Genomic DNA, 16,143 nt, shown 5'->3' with positions numbered 1-16,143 from the left:
GGCCCTCAACCTGACTGTGTGGCCATTGAGTCCTGGATCCTAGCGTCTTCGGGGTTATCCCGAGAGGTCATTGCCACTATGAGACAGGCTAGGAAACCAACGTCCGCCAAGATCTACCACAGGACGTGGAAGATATTCCTGTCGTGGTGCTCTGCTCAGGGTTTTTCTCCCTGGCCATTTACCTTGCCCACTTTTCTGTCCTTCCTTCAATCCGGATTGGAAAAGGGTTTGTCGCTCGGCTCCCTTAAGGGACAAGTCTCTGCGCTCTCTGTGTTTTTTCAGAAGCGCCTAGCCAGACTTCCACAGGTACGCACGTTCCTGCAGGGGGTTTGTCACATCGTCCCTCCTTACAAGCGTCCGTTAGAACCCTGGGATCTGAACAGGGTACTGATGGCTCTTCAGAAACCACCGTTCGAGCCAATGAGGGATATTTCTCTCTCACGCCTTTCGCAGAAAGTGGTCTTCCTAGTAGCAGTCACTTCACTTCGGAGAGTGTCTGAGCTAGCAGCGTTGTCGTGCAAAGCCCCTTTCCTGGTGTTTCACCAGGACAAGGTGGTTCTGCGTCCGGTTCCGGAATTTCTCCCTAAGGTGGTATCCCCCTTTCATCTCAATCAGGATATCTCCTTACCCTCTTTTTGTCCTCATCCAGTTCACCAATGTGAAAAGGATTTGCACTTGTTAGATCTGGTGAGAGCACTCAGATTCTACATTTCTCGTACGGCGCCCCTGCGCCGCTCGGATGCACTCTTTGTCCTTGTCGCTGGCCAGCGTAAAGGGTCACAAGCTTCCAAATCAACCCTGGCTCGGTGGATCAAGGAACCAATTCTCGAAGCTTATCGTTCCTCGGGGCTTCCGGTTCCCTCAGGGCTGAAGGCCCATTCTACCAGGGCCGTGGGGGCGTCCTGGGCTTTGCGGCACCAGGCTACGGCTCAGCAGGTGTGTCAGGCGGCTACCTGGTCGAGCCTGCACACTTTCACGAAACACTATCAGGTGCATACCTATGCTTCGGCAGATGCCAGCCTAGGTAGGCGAGTCCTTCAGGCGGCGGTTGCCCACCTGTAGGACGGAGCCGTTTACGGCTCTATTATGAGGTATTAGTTACCCACCCAGGGACTGCTTTTGGACGTCCCAAGTGTCTGGGTCTCCCAATGGAGCGACAAAGAAGAAGGGAATTTTGTTTACTTACCGTAAATTCCTTTTCTTCTAGCTCCAATTGGGAGACCCAGCACCCGCCCCTGTTCCCTTCGGGCTGTTGTTCTTTGTGTACACATGTTGTTCATGTTGAATGGTTTCAGTTCTCCGATATTCCTTCGGATTGAATTTACTTTAAACCAATTTATAATTTTTTCCTCCTTCTTGCTTTTGCACCAAAACTGAGGAGCCCGTGATGCACGGGGGGTGTATAGGCAGAAGGGGAGGGGCTTTACACTTTTAGTGTAATACTTTGTGTGGCCTCCGGAGGCATAAGCTATACACCCAAGTGTCTGGGTCTCCCAATTGGAGCTAGAAGAAAAGGAATTTACGGTAAGTAAACAAAATTCCCTTCTTTATCACATTCCTGGAGAACCCCTTTAAAGCTCTTTTATTGGTAGAATAAGATATTCAAGCAGTTTATTTTCCCATATTGTGTTTGGATATCACTGAATTTCTATGTAATCAATAATTGTATTGAATTTGCTATATTAACTTAATAAACTCTGTTCAGAATCAAGTCTTTACTGCATCTGTTCTCAATGCACACATTTAAGACATATCATACCTTAACCCCTTTACCACCCAGACTGTTTTCACGTTCGTGACCCAGGCAATTTTTTTCAATTCTCACCAGTTTCACTTTATGAAGTTATAACTTTGGAGCGCTTCAACGGATCTCAGTGATTCCGAGATGGTTTGCTTTTTCATGACATATTGAACTTCATGTTAGTGATAAATTTAGGACGATATATTTTGCATTTATTTGTGAAAAATACAGAAATTTTCAAACTTTAATTTTTTTTTTTTACCCTTAAACCAGAGAGTTATGTTACATAAAATAGTTAATAAATAACATTTCCCACATGTCTACTTTGCATCAGCACAATTTTTGAAACCTCATTTTTTGTTAGTTAGAAGGGTTCAACATTTGGCAGCAATTTCTAATTTTTCCAACAAAATTTACAAAACCATTTTTTTAAGGACCACATCACATTTGAAGTGACTTTGAGAGGCCTAGGTAACAGAAAATACCCAAAAGTCACAATTCTAAAAACTGCACCCCTCTAAGTACTCAAAATCACATCCAAGAAGTTTATTAACCCTTTAGGTGCTTCACAGGAACTAAAGCAATGTGGAAGGAAAAATGAGAATTTTACTTTTTAAATTTAAAAAATTTAAATTTTATTTTAACAAGAAATGATACATCATACAATTTGTTTTACAATTTCTTCTGAGTATGCCAATACCCGATATGTGGTGGAAATCTACTGTTTGGGAGCACAGCAGGGCTCAGAAGGGAAGGAGCATCATTTGAATTTTAGAGCACAAAATTGGAATAGATAGGGGATGCCATGTCGCATTTGGAGAGCCTCTGATGTGCCTAAACGGTGGACCTCCCCCACCAGTGACCCAATTTTACAAACTAGACCCCTGAAGGAATTTATCTAGATGTTTGGTGAGTACCCTGAACCCCCACGTGCTTCACAGAAATTTAAAAAATAAGTTTTTAGCCATAAAAAATGTTGCTCTAACCCCAAATTTTTCAAATTCACTAGGGTAACAGGAGATAATGGACTATACCATTTGTTGTGCAATTTTTCCTTAGTACGCCAATATTCCATCTGTTGTCGAAAACTACTTTTCGGGCACAGTACATAGTGAAGAACGGAAGGAACTCCATATTTGAGTTCACATTTACTGTAGTTGGAATGGTTGGAATGGTTTGTGGGTGACATGTCACATTGGCAGACCCTCTGAGGTGCCATAACAGCAAAAAAAAACCCCACAAGTGACCCCATTTTATAAACTTTACCCCTAAATTAATTCATCCAGGAGTGCAGTGAGCATATTGACAGTACTGTTGTGTCAAAAAATGTTATACTATTGAACGGTGAACAAAAAATAATTTTACCCCTAATCCATGAATTTTACGCGTTTCGAGGCTGAAAAGGGCTCTTAATTAACTTTGACTTTCAACTATTTAGCATATGATTAGTTATGCAGATTCTTGTAATGTCACTGCATTGTTACTGTTTTGCTCCTAAAAAATAAATTTTATTTTTTATTATTTTGTAAGTATTTTAAATATCCACTTTTGGCTTTCAACATTGCCTGAATCCTTATTGTCTTGCTCTCAAACAGATTTGAGCATGTCTTGATTGACATCTGATCCCAAGTCTCTTTTTAAAGAGGATCGCAATGTTGGTGCACACTGATTGACTCACTTGGGTATGTATACAGCTTTTTCTTAAACTCTACCCAAAAGTGTTCAATTGAGGTCTGGGGACTGTGGGGGCCAATCCAGCACCTTTTACTCACTGTCACTGAACCATTTATTCACCAATCTTGACTTGTGTCTTGGGTTGTCCTGCTGGAACACTGATGTTTTTTTTATACTCCTAGTAAACGAGTGTAGAAAGCAACTCATCTTATAGGATACTCACATTGAAACCACCATCGAACCTGGTCAAGTATTCAATGCCTTTGGCTATGAAACAACCCAATATCATCAGGTTTCATCCACTGAACTTGACAGTTCCTTCAATTTCTCCATCCCTTTTTCCCTTGTTTCACTTTTTGTACTTTTTCAAACTTGAGTTAACACTTCTTATGATGATCTTGAAATCACAGCTTACATACTGTGTTCTTCCAAAAATAACAACTCCCACATGGGTTGCAAAAAGCCCTAGGTCCATCTAGTTCAACCTTCCTCCCCAATTATACATTTTGTCACTATATCATTTATAACCTACAATGTTTTCTGCACTGAGGATATCATCCAGCCCTTTTTTTAAAAAAAGTTGTTAGTGTCTGCCATTACTACTAGCTCTTGTGGTAGGTAGGGCATTCCACAATCTGACTACTATACCTGTAAAGAACTCTTTCCTATTTAGCTGCCAGAATAGCCTTTTCTTCCACTCATAGTGAGTGCCCCCAGGTCCTTAGTAAAGTCTTTGGAAGAAAAAAGTCATGTGCCAGTCCTTAATATTGACCACACATGTATTTATACATATAAATGAAATCTCTTCTGAGATGTCTTTTTTTTCTAGGCTAAACAAATCTAACTTTTCCAACCTCTCATCATATATGAGACCTTCCATTTAATGCAATAATCTAGTTGCCCGCCTTTGAAATTACTCTATCTTCTGAATATCCTTTTTAAAATGTGGAGCGCAAACTGGATCCCATATTGTAGATGTGGCCTTACAAGTGACTTATAAAGGGGTAACCATACGTTGGGATCACAGGATCTAATCTCTCTTTATACACCCTAAAATCTTGTTTGATTTTGCAGCTTCTGCTTGACATTGGGTACTGCTGCTTAGCTTACTTGTAACCAAAATCCCCAAGTCTTTCTCTTGTTCTGTAGTTCCATTTAATGTATATGCATCAATAGGATTACTTCATCCTAGGTGCATTACTTTACAGTTTTTAACATTAAATCTCATTTCCCAAGTATCTGCCCATTCAGACATCTTATCCAGATCGTTTTGTAAGATTGTACTATCAAGGTCAGTTTTTAATATCCTACATGGTATTGTCGTCAGCAAAGACTGACACTTTACTCTCAATCCTATCCTCAAGGTCATTAATAAAGAGATTAAAAAGAATCGATTCAAGCACAGATCCCTGCGGTACTCCACTGCTGACTATAGCCCAATTACAGAAGTACTGTTTAAGACTACATTTTGTTTCCTATCTTTAGCCAATTCCTTACCCATCTCCTTATAGTTTCCCATAGTCCTTGCTTCTAGAGCTTCAGTCCAAGACTGTTATGTGTCACAGTATCAAATGCCTTTGCAAAGTTCAAATCACATCAGCTGCATTATCAATTTCCTGATTTGCACTTATTAGTTATTACATTTTTCTCTTTACTATATCATTCCATGTAATCTCTTAAAATGCCCTCAAAAACCTTGCACACCACTGATGTAAGACTTACCTGACGGTAGTTGCCTGGATCCACCCTCTTATCTTTCTTAAATATCGGTACCACGTCAGCCATTCTCCAATCCTGAGGTACCAATCCTGTTACAATAAAGTCTAAGACATTATAGCAGGCCAAACTTTCGTTAAATTTCAGCTTGGATACAGTTGCTGCACTAGCGAGACAATTGGAAACCTTGTCTCTTCTGGTGGCTGAATTAAAATGTGCGGTACAGCAGCAAGCTCTGTGTTCCATGTCGGTGCAATCTGTCCTGGTCTCTTGATCATCAGAGCCCAAACTGCCTGTCCTGGAAAGATTTTGGGGGAGTGCAGCTGGTTTGCTACATTCAGAGCTTTATGTTATATTTCTGTTTACGTGCCCACTCCTCTAGTAGTGAGGAACAGTGGGTTGAAATTATTGTCTATCTTTTGAATGGGCCTTTTCCTTGCCCTCTGATTCTCCTGTATTGTTGATGGTGGACGGGATTTTCTCAGCACTCAGGCTAATCTATGAAGACCTGGATAGAACATATTTATCCACGTTTTAAGATCTGTTCACTGCAAGAGGGGAATCAGCCTGCATAGGATTATTGCACTGTATTCCGGCGCTGGTCAACACATACACAGTGGAATGACACTGCTCTGAAAAGCCAATTTTTCCAGGTGTGGTCTCAGAGGGTAAGGGAGTCGTTGGTTATGTATGAGACACCTCTGTCTTTAGAGTATGCCATGTATTTGGTAATACGTATTGATCAACTATTAATCATCTGGGAAGGGTATTTACCTATATTACCTTAAGAGGCCTGAACCTAGCCCATGCAGCTCGGAGGGACAAAAAAAACTCCACGCCACTAAAAAGGGAGGGAGTCTGTTTTTTTCTGTGGCAAAAAAGGGACACTTTATCAGTGCCTTTCCCTCGGTGCCCAGGGAAAGACAGCAGGCGGAAAACTCCTAGACACAGGTTGCTCGGGGGATCCCAATCTGGGCCTACGTACACACCTGGTCAAAATTGTTGGTCCCCTCATTTAATGAAAGAAAAACCCACAATAGTTACAGAAATAACTTGAATCTGACAAAAGTAATAATGAATAAAAAAAAATCTATGAAAATGAACAAATAAAAGTCAGACATTGCTTTGGAACCGTGCTTCCACAGAATTTGAAAAAAAAAAAACAAAAAACAAAACCTCATGAACCAGGCCTGGACAGAAATGATGGTACCCCTAAAAATAATGAGGAAAAAATGGACATGTTAAATCAAGTTGTGTCCACTAATTAGCATCACAGGTGTCTACAATCTTGTAATATGTCAGTGGGCCTGTATATAGGGCTACAGATACTCACTCTGCTGTTTGGTGACATGGTATGCACCACACTCAACATGGACCAGAGGAAGCGAAGGAAAGAGTTATTGTAGGAGATTGGAAAAAAAATTATACACAAGCTTGTTAAAGGTAAAGGTTATAGACCATCTCTAAGCAGCTTGATGTTCCTGTGACTACAGTTGCACATATTCCGCAATTTAAGATCCATGGGACTGCAGTCAACCTCCCTGGACATGGCCACAGGAGGAAAATTGATGACAAATCAAAGCGATGGATAATACAAATGGTAACAAAATATCAAAGAAAAACTTCTACAGAGATTAAAGGTGAACTTCAAGCTCAAGGAACATCACTGTCAGATCGCACCATCCATCGTTGTTTGAGCCAAAGTGGACTTCATGGGAGATGACCAAGCAGGACACCATTGTTGAAAAAAAGTAATTAAAAAGCCAGACTGGAATTTGCCAAAATACATATTGACAAGCCAAAAAGCTTCTGGGAGAATGTGCTATGTACAGATGAGACAAAAATGGAACTTTTTGGCAAGGCACATCAGCTCTATGTCCACAGACAGAAAAATGAAGCATATCAAGAAAAGAACACTGTGCCTACTGTGAAACGTGGAGGAGGCTCTGTTATGTTCTGGGACTGCTTTGCTTCATCTGGCACAGGGTGTCTTGAATCTTTGCAGGCTACAATGAAATCTCAAGACTATCAAGGGATTCTAGAGAGAAATGTGCTGCCCATTGTCAGACAGCTTGGTCTCAGTCGCAGGTCATGGGTCTTGCAACAGAATAATGACCCAAAACACACAGTTAAAAACACCCAAGAAAGGCTATGAGGAAAACATTGGACTATTCTGAAGTGCCCTTCTATGAGCCCTGACTTAAATCCTATTGAGCATCTTTGGAAAGAGCTGAAACATGACGTCTGGAAAAGGCAACCTTCAAACACGAGACAACTGAAGCAGTTTGCTCTTGAGGAGTGGGCCAAAATATCTGTCGAGAGGTGCAGAAGTCTCATTGACAGTTACAGGAATTGTTTGATTTCAGTGATTGACTCAAAAGATTGTGCAACAAATATTAAGTTAAGGATACCATCATTCCTGGCCAGGCCTATTTCATGAGTTATATTTTTTAAAAATTATTATTTTTTTTAAACACTGTTTTTATTTGCTTTTTCAAATAAACATATAGAAAAACCATATACATACACACATGAGAAAGCTGTAAACTGCGCTCCATACAGCCTATCGTGGTATGGAAAGTTAAATAGTAAAACTTATATTCCATATGAAACAATTGTACATGGAGGGGAACGATTGGGGGGACGGGGTAACATATTTACAATATATGACTCATATTTCAAACATCCCATATGGGCGTACAGACTGCTGTCTCCCAATGTAGGTTGGGCGGGACCCACCGACACCAGAATAGACTTCCAACGTTTTGGTTAGATCTCAGTAGACATTCACCTCAAGGGGTTTCTATATAGGTGTTTCTCTCAGTTGCTGATGCTCCTGATACCACACCGTTGGTTGAAAGCAGATTCTAATATTTTCTCTATGTTGTGGTAGCAGAGAGACAAAAGTTTCCCAGGTTTCAAAAAAGCATTGTACGTTTCTTTCCTTATGGAGAGATGCCTCCGCCCAATCCATCTGATGCAGAATTGCCAGTTTATCCAAGCCATCAGCGCCCGGGGTTTTGCCATTAGATGCTCCTACTATGGTTGGTCTTACTTCATTCGCTGTTATCATCGAGTCTAACTTTTCCTGCTGTTCATATGTCAGGGACGGAAGATTAATGGAGGTAAGAAAGGAGTTAATCACCGAAAGGTAAAGATCCTTGTAATAGTCACTGGCAACCTAGGCAATTTCTTCACAGTCTGTCGTTAAGGAGCCCGTAATAGGAGTTTGTATTTTAATAATTAGCTTGCGGGCTTGTTTATATTTAAAGTGGCTAGAAGTTTACCCGTTCGATTTCCCCAACGATAACATTTATTACGGGACAATTGGACCTACCGATGCGACTGGAAGTGAATATAGGAGTCTAATAGATGTTTGGCTGTAGAGTGGGCTTGTTGTGTTTAATGGGAGGGGGTTGTACCATGTTCCACCTGCGCCTTGAGAAGAGAGGTGTGTAGAATGAAAAATTTCTGTCCATTTGCTTTCCTCCTATATGACAGATAACCGATGATATGGCCTCTCATGACAGCCTTGAAAGTGTTCCAAAGCAGGGGGATGTCGTCAGTATGGATGACGTCATCCAGAAAGTTATTCCAGTGCATTCGAAGAGAAGTTTTAAAATCATCCATCTCTGCCGAATAAGATGGAAATCTCCAATGTCGTGTCTGAGGGCTTGGATCTGCTAAAGTCAAAGATAATGTAATAAGGGCATGGTCCGATATTAATATTGGATGAATGTGATAGTTGTGGTATTGAGCAAACAGTTGTGGAGAGACAAGGAAGACGTCAATATGGGAAAAAAGATTGATGTATGCGAGAATGGCACATGTATTCTCTAGCTGTAGAATCAGTCACGTCCATGGGTCGCATAGAGAAAGCTGATTCATAAAATGCAAAAGGGAGGCAGGGGCAGCCGGTGTCTTTAGGGAGGGTGAAGAGCGATCTAAAGTTGGGCATTGTACTAGATTGATGTCTCTTTCTATTACCAAGCGATTAGATCCCAGTCCCAGTAGGTTCTGAAGAACTGTTGAATAGAAGAGGTGCTGATCGTGGTTGGGGGCATAAAGATTGGCCAGGTGATAAATTTTAGCAGCTATCTCCACTTTTAATATCAGATATCTACCCTGACTGTCACCAAGAGAATCCTGAATGGAACACGACAGACCCTTCCTAACAAGAATGGGAACTCCGCGTGACAAGGTGGTGTGTGAGGCAGTTGTCTATCCAAGATGCTAGTGGTCTACCAGGCTTATCAGCTCTCTAATGGGTCTCCTGAAGGAAGACCACATTTGGTGAGAATCGTTTTAGGTGGTTTAGGACCTTTTTACCTTTGAGGGGAGTATTTAGGCCTGTTACATTCCATGACAAAAACCGCAAGTGTGGTGAAATGTATGTAGTGTTGGATTCTGGTGTCTGTAAGGTAGTTACCTGGGTCCCAGGGCAGGGTCAGAGCAGGGCATGACAACAAGATACGTCTGTTTCTTCCGGTCCCAGCGAGCCGTAGAGACTGACATGTAGTGGAGGTGCCATCGGAGGTGGGTCCCTCACACAACAGTACCTAAGTCAGGAAAAGGAAAAACACAGAATGATAAGAACAATAACAATTTACAAAGGGAACATTATAAACCATTTTACGAATCATTGACTGCAGTTCGCTGAAAATACGCCAGGCATAGCATGCCACCACTGAAAAAACATCTGTTCATAAAGACAACAGTCCTCCCAAAACAAGAAAAGTATAAACTGTATGATCTGCAGCAACTTCAGCCCAATTGAATCTTCTCTCCGCAGCCTCTTGATCTTCATATATAGTTATGCATTCACCTTCCTGAACTTTCAATCTGGCTGGATAGAGTAGCTGGAATCTAATGTTCCCTTCAACCAAGAGACAAACCGGTAGAAATGCCTTGCGTTTTTGGACTACGGCTGCATAAAAATCTTGGAATATTAATATCTTGGAATTATGGACACTCGGCTCCCTTTGTCGCCAGTAAATCCTCAGGACTTTTTCCTTCACAGCCCAGTTTAGCCTTTCTGCCATCTTGGTTAGGTCTTGGGGGGCCGAGTCGGTGCTTGCTCGATCATCATGGGATCTGTGCCAAGGTTCAGCTGGAGGGCCATGGGGAGATCCTGGGTGAGATATTCTATAAGCCTTCTCCACTCACTGACTCTGGAATGTCCACGAATCGAAAATTAAAGCGGTGATGTCTATTTTCCAGGTTCTACATTGGCAGGGGTTCTCAGCGGTGGAGAAGCAGGCTGATGACATGGGCTCTTGGTGGTCCGCTTAGGTGGTTACAAAACGTTCTTATTCTTATGTACTGCAGATAACTAATCAATATCAAGTGACAATGGCACTTGTGAGCGAGTAATTCTCCTTTACCTGGGTTTTTGTTAGATATTTGTCTATTACCGTTCCTCAAGAAAGGGAGTGGATAAATAGGTGGTAGGCGGCAGAGGGGTAGAGTAGGCTGATAGACAGCAGGCCTCAGTGGAATGGGTAGAAGGAGGACCGTTTTAATGGAGTTATGGGATCATAGATTTAGTGGCGAGATCCCACGTAGGTTACATATTTCATCATATTTCATCTGCCATATATGTCTGCAGGTGGCAGAGTAAGAGGAGATTGTGAAATTAGTAATGACTGCACTTGGAGATGTTCTTAGTGTAGTGTCTGGTGATCTTTTAAGATTAACAGATAGGGGTGGTCAATTAAGAGTGTGTTGCAAGTGCAGCCAGTAGGTGGCAGTGTTGCCTCTGAAAAGCTGCGTTCTGAAGTGCATGGTGCCGGCGAGAACGTGCGCTCTGCCTGCAGCTCCTGCCATAGACAGAGCAGGGGCTGCCGGCAAAGCGCACGGAAGAAGTGACATGTCACTTCTTAGAACGCAGCGATTCGGGCAGCAGCCGAAGCGCTGCGTTCTAATATGCCACGTGCGCACGGCCCCTGCACAATCTCCATAGATTGTGCAGGGGACGCAGGATGCATGCAGTTACGCTGCGCTACAAAGCGCAGCATAACTGCATGAATTACGCACACATGCGCACATAGCCTTAGAGGTACTGCAAGCTGCAGATCTAAGTGTCAGCAGCACCCTGGATCATCTTCTTCACAGCCCGATAATGGATATCGACAGATGCCTACAGCAGCCCAACTCACTAGTGTCACTATACACGGCACAGTACAGCAGCACCACTTCAGAGCTGTGACCCCGCAGTGCACAGGGAAGAATCGCCAGAAACAGACTCCAGATGGTCTCCCAAGGGACCCAGGACACAATATGAATGGAGGTCTGGGATTTCCAGCGAGGGCCCCTCAGGTTTCCAGACCTCAGGGAAAAGAAGAAAGCTCCCCTTCCACAGCTAGGAATAGGCCGGGTCAAATCCTCAACTTCAGGATGGCTGCCAGCAGCCTCACACTGAGGGTCCAGGAGGTCACACGCCAGCAGGACGTCTTTTCAGAAACCCCCCTCTGCGGGTCCAGCAGACAGGAAGACAGATTCAGCTCTATATCTTGCTGGGATCAGGGAGCCTTGGCAGGGTGAGGAGGGATGTCAGCGCACAGCAATAACTTCCGGCCGCAGGGGGGGGGCAGCAGGCCTCTCTCCCTTAGTATCATGTACACTACCGTTCAAAAGTTTGGGGTCACCCAGACAATTTTGTCTTTTCCATGAAAAATCATACTTTTATTTATCAAATGAGTTGCATAATGAATAGAAAATATAGTCCAGACATTGACCAGGTTAGAAATAACGATTTTTACTTGAAATAATAATTTTCTCCTTCAAACTTTGCTTTCGTCAAAGAATGCTACCTTTGCAGCAATTCCAGCTTTGCAGACCTTTGGCATTCTAGCTGTTAATTTGCTGATGTAATCTGGAGATATTTCACCCCATGCTTCCAGAAGCCCCTCCCACAAGTTGGATTGGCTTGATGGGCACTTTTTGCGTACCATAAGGTCAAGCTGCTCCCACAACAGCTCATTAGGGTTGAGATCTGGTGACTGGGCTGGCGACTCCATTAGAGAAAGAATACCAGCTGCTTGCTTCTTCCCTAAATAGTTCATGCAGAATTTGGAGGTGTGCTTTGGGTCATTGTCCTGTTGTAGGATGAAATTGGCTTCAATCAAGCGTTGTCCACAGGGTATGGCATGGCGTTGCAAAATAGAGTGATAGCCTTCCTTATTCAAAATCCCTTTTACCTTGTAGAAATCTCCCACTTTACCAGCACCAAAACAACCCCAGACCATCACATTACCTCCACCATGCTTGACAGATGGCGTCAGGCACTCTTCCAGCATCTTTTCAGTTGTTCTGCATCTCACAAATGTTCTTCTGTGTGATCCAAATAGCTCAAGCTTCGATTCGTCTGTCCATAACGTTTTTCCTATCTTCCTCTGTTCAATGTCTGTGTTCTTTTGCCCATATTAATCTTTTCCTTTTATTCGCCAGTCTCAGATATGGCTTTTTCTTTGCCACTCTGCCCTGGAGGCCAGCATCCCGGAGTCGCCTCCTCACTGTAGACGTTGACACTGGCGTTATGTGGGTAATATTTATTGAAGCTGCCAGTTGAGGACCTGTGAGGCGTCGATTTCTCAAACTAGAGACTCTAATGCACTTGTCTTGTTGCTCAGTTGTGCAGTGGGGCCTCCCACTTCTCTTTCTAATCTGATTATACACTGTGTGTGTGTTATCCTCTGAAGGGAGTAGTACACACCGTTGTTGGGAATCTTCAGTTTCTTGGCAATTTCTCGCATGGAATATCCTTAATTTCTAAGGACAAGAATAGACTGTTGAGTTTCACATTAAAGTTCTCTTTTTCTGGCCATTTTGAGAGTTTAATGGAACCAACAAATGTAATGCTCCAGATTCTCTACTAGCTCAAAGGAAGGTCAGTTTTAGGGTATGTGCGCATGTTGCTTTTTACCTGCTTTTTACCTGCTTTTTTGCTGCTTTTTCTTCTGCGCTGTTTAATGCCAAAATGGATGTGTTCTTCTATTCAAGCAAAGTCTATGGGAATTTGGGTTTCTTGTTCACACTATGTTGTTCAAAATGCTGCCTTTTTGAGGCAGAACTTTGGTCAAAAACTCAGCTTTTCAAAGAAGCAACATGTCAATTGTTTTTGCCATTTGGGTTTTGCACTGCAAAGCTGAGTTTTTGACCAAAGTTCTGCCACAAAAAGGCAGCATTTTGAACAACATAGTGTGAACAAGAAACCCAATTTCCCATAGACTTTGCTTGAATAGAAGAACACATCCATTTTGGCATTAAACAGCGCAGAAGAAAAAGCAGCAAAAAAGCAGGTAAAAAGCAGGTAAAAAGCAACGTGCGCACATACCCTTATAGCTACTCTAATCAGAAAACCTGTTTTCAGCTGTGCTAACATACTTGCATAAGGATTTTCAAGGGATTTCTAAACATCCATTAGCCTTCTAACACACTTAGAAAATACAATGTACCATTAGAACACTGGAATGGTGGTTGTTGTAAATGGGCCTATGTAGATATTGCATTAAAAACCAGATGTTTGCAGCTAGACTAGTCATTTACCACATTAACAATGTATAGAGTGTATTTCTGTTTAGTTAAATGTTAGCTTCATTGAAAAAAATGTGCTTTTCTTTCAAAAATAAGGAAATATCTAAGTGACCCCAAACCTTTGAATGGTAGTGTATAGCACACACAGAGCCTCCGAGGTTGAAAGAAAGCACAGCTTCTGCGAATTGGAGGGTTTAGAGGAACAGACCACCCTTTCAGGCACCCAGGTTCCCTGCTGATGGCAGGGATACTCGATGCATTAGGATGCTTGTGCATGAGCTGACCTAAAAAGCGGCCATGCTGAATACCCCACCCCCGCTTTACATAACCCCAGTGTAGATTGGCAAACTCAGGAGATAATGGAATGGAGCACATATTGTAAAGACCACTGTTTGGGAGACTGTATTTCCATGGTCACCACAACCTCGCTGATTCTTGTAAGGGAAAAACAGGAATAGGTAGCTTTGTAGATGACGTACACACACGACTCTGCTCTGTACACATCGTACACACCCAGCTCCACTTCGTACACATTATACACACATGGCTCCACTCCAAACACATCGTACACACACAGCTCCTCTCCATACACACACAGCTCCTCTCCATACACATCGTACACACACGGCTCCTCTCCATACACATCATACACACACAGCTCCTCTCCATACACATCGTACACACACGGCTCCTCTCCATACACATCGTACACACACAGCTCCTCTCCATACACATCGTACACACACGGCTCCTCTCCATACACATCGTACACACACGGCTCCACTACATACACATCGTACACACACGGCTCCACTACATACACATCGTACACACACGGCTCCACTACATACACATCGTACACACACAGCTCCTCTCCATACACATCGTACACACACGGCTCCTCTCCATACACATCATACACACACAGCTCCTCTCCATACACATCGTACACACACGGCTCCTCTCCATACACATCGTACACACACAGCTCCTCTCCATACACATCGTACACACACGGCTCCTCTCCATACACATCGTACACACACGGCTCCACTACATACACATCGTACACACACGGCTCCACTACATACACATCGTACACACACGGCTCCACTACATACACATCGTACACACACGGCTCCACTACATACACATCGTACACACACAGCTCCTCTCCATACACATCGTACACACACAGCTCCTCTCCATACACATCGTACACACACAGCTCCACTACATACACATCATACACTCATGGCTCCACTACATACACATCATACACACCCAGCTCCGCTTCGTACACATTATACACACATGGCTCCACTCCAAACACATCGTACACACATGGCTCCACTACATACACATCGTACACACACGGCTCCACTACATACACATCGTACACACACGGCTCCACTACATACACATCGTAAACACAGGGCTCCTCTCCATACACATCGTACACACACAGCTCCACTACATACACATCGTACACACACGGCTCCGCTCCATACACATCGTACACACACGGCTTCTCTCCATACACCTCGTACACACACGGCTCCTCTCCATACACATCGTACACACACGGCTCCTCTCCATACACATCGTACACACACGGCTCCTCTCCATACACATCGTACACACACGGCTCCTCTCCATACACATCGTACACACACGGCTCCTCTCCATACACATCGTACACACACGGCTCCTCTCCATACACATCGTACACACACGGCTCCGCTACATAAACATTGTACACACACGGCTCCTCTCCATACACATCGTACACACTCGGCTTCTCTCCATACACATCGTACACACACGGCTCCTCTCCATACACATCGTACACACACGGCTCCTCTCCATACACATTGTACACACACGGCTCCTCTCCATACACATCGTACACACACGGCTCCTCTCCATACACATCGTACACACACGGCTCCTCTCCATACACATCGTACACACTCAGCTTCTCTCCATACACATCGTACACACACGGCTCCTCTCCATACACATCGTACACACACGGCTCCTCTCCATACACATCGTACACTCACAGCTCCTCTCCATACACATCGTACACACTCAGCTTCTCTCCATACACATCGTACACACTCAGCTTCTCTCCATACACATCGTACACACTCAGCTTCTCTCCATACACATCGTACACACTCAGCTTCTCTCCATACACATCGTACACACACGGCTCCTCTCCATACACATCGTACACATACGACTCTGGTCCATACACCTCGTACACACAGGGCTACATCTACACTGTAAATCCCTCCTGACCCCCATACAAACTTCTCCTCATCCAGCACCATGACAACCAGCACAGCAGAGTCCTGCACACACTGAGGAGCTGATCATGTGACCCCTGACTCCTCCCCTCCATGTGACATCATCACAGGTCCTGTAAGCACAGAGCAGCCATATCTCCAGTGTGCGGCTCTGCAGGAGGA

General features: G+C 43.5%; 1 protein-coding gene across 1 annotated transcript in view; it reads left to right on the top strand.

Annotated features, from left to right (window-relative positions):
* LOC142312844 (uncharacterized) overlaps positions 1 to 16,143 on the top strand; it is a 320,861-nt gene that overhangs the window by 197,779 nt on the left and 106,939 nt on the right. Inside the window, 2 exon segments of the mRNA XM_075351831.1 lie at positions 8,162 to 8,256; positions 8,633 to 8,728. Of these exon segments, the coding sequence (XP_075207946.1) occupies positions 8,162 to 8,256; positions 8,633 to 8,728 (191 nt within the window).

Source organism: Anomaloglossus baeobatrachus, chromosome 5, assembly GCF_048569485.1.
Source record: "Anomaloglossus baeobatrachus isolate aAnoBae1 chromosome 5, aAnoBae1.hap1, whole genome shotgun sequence".
NCBI classification, from domain to species: domain Eukaryota; kingdom Metazoa; phylum Chordata; class Amphibia; order Anura; family Aromobatidae; genus Anomaloglossus; species Anomaloglossus baeobatrachus.
Note: the sequence above shows the minus strand (reverse complement) of the source record. Positions and strands in the feature narration are given on the sequence as shown.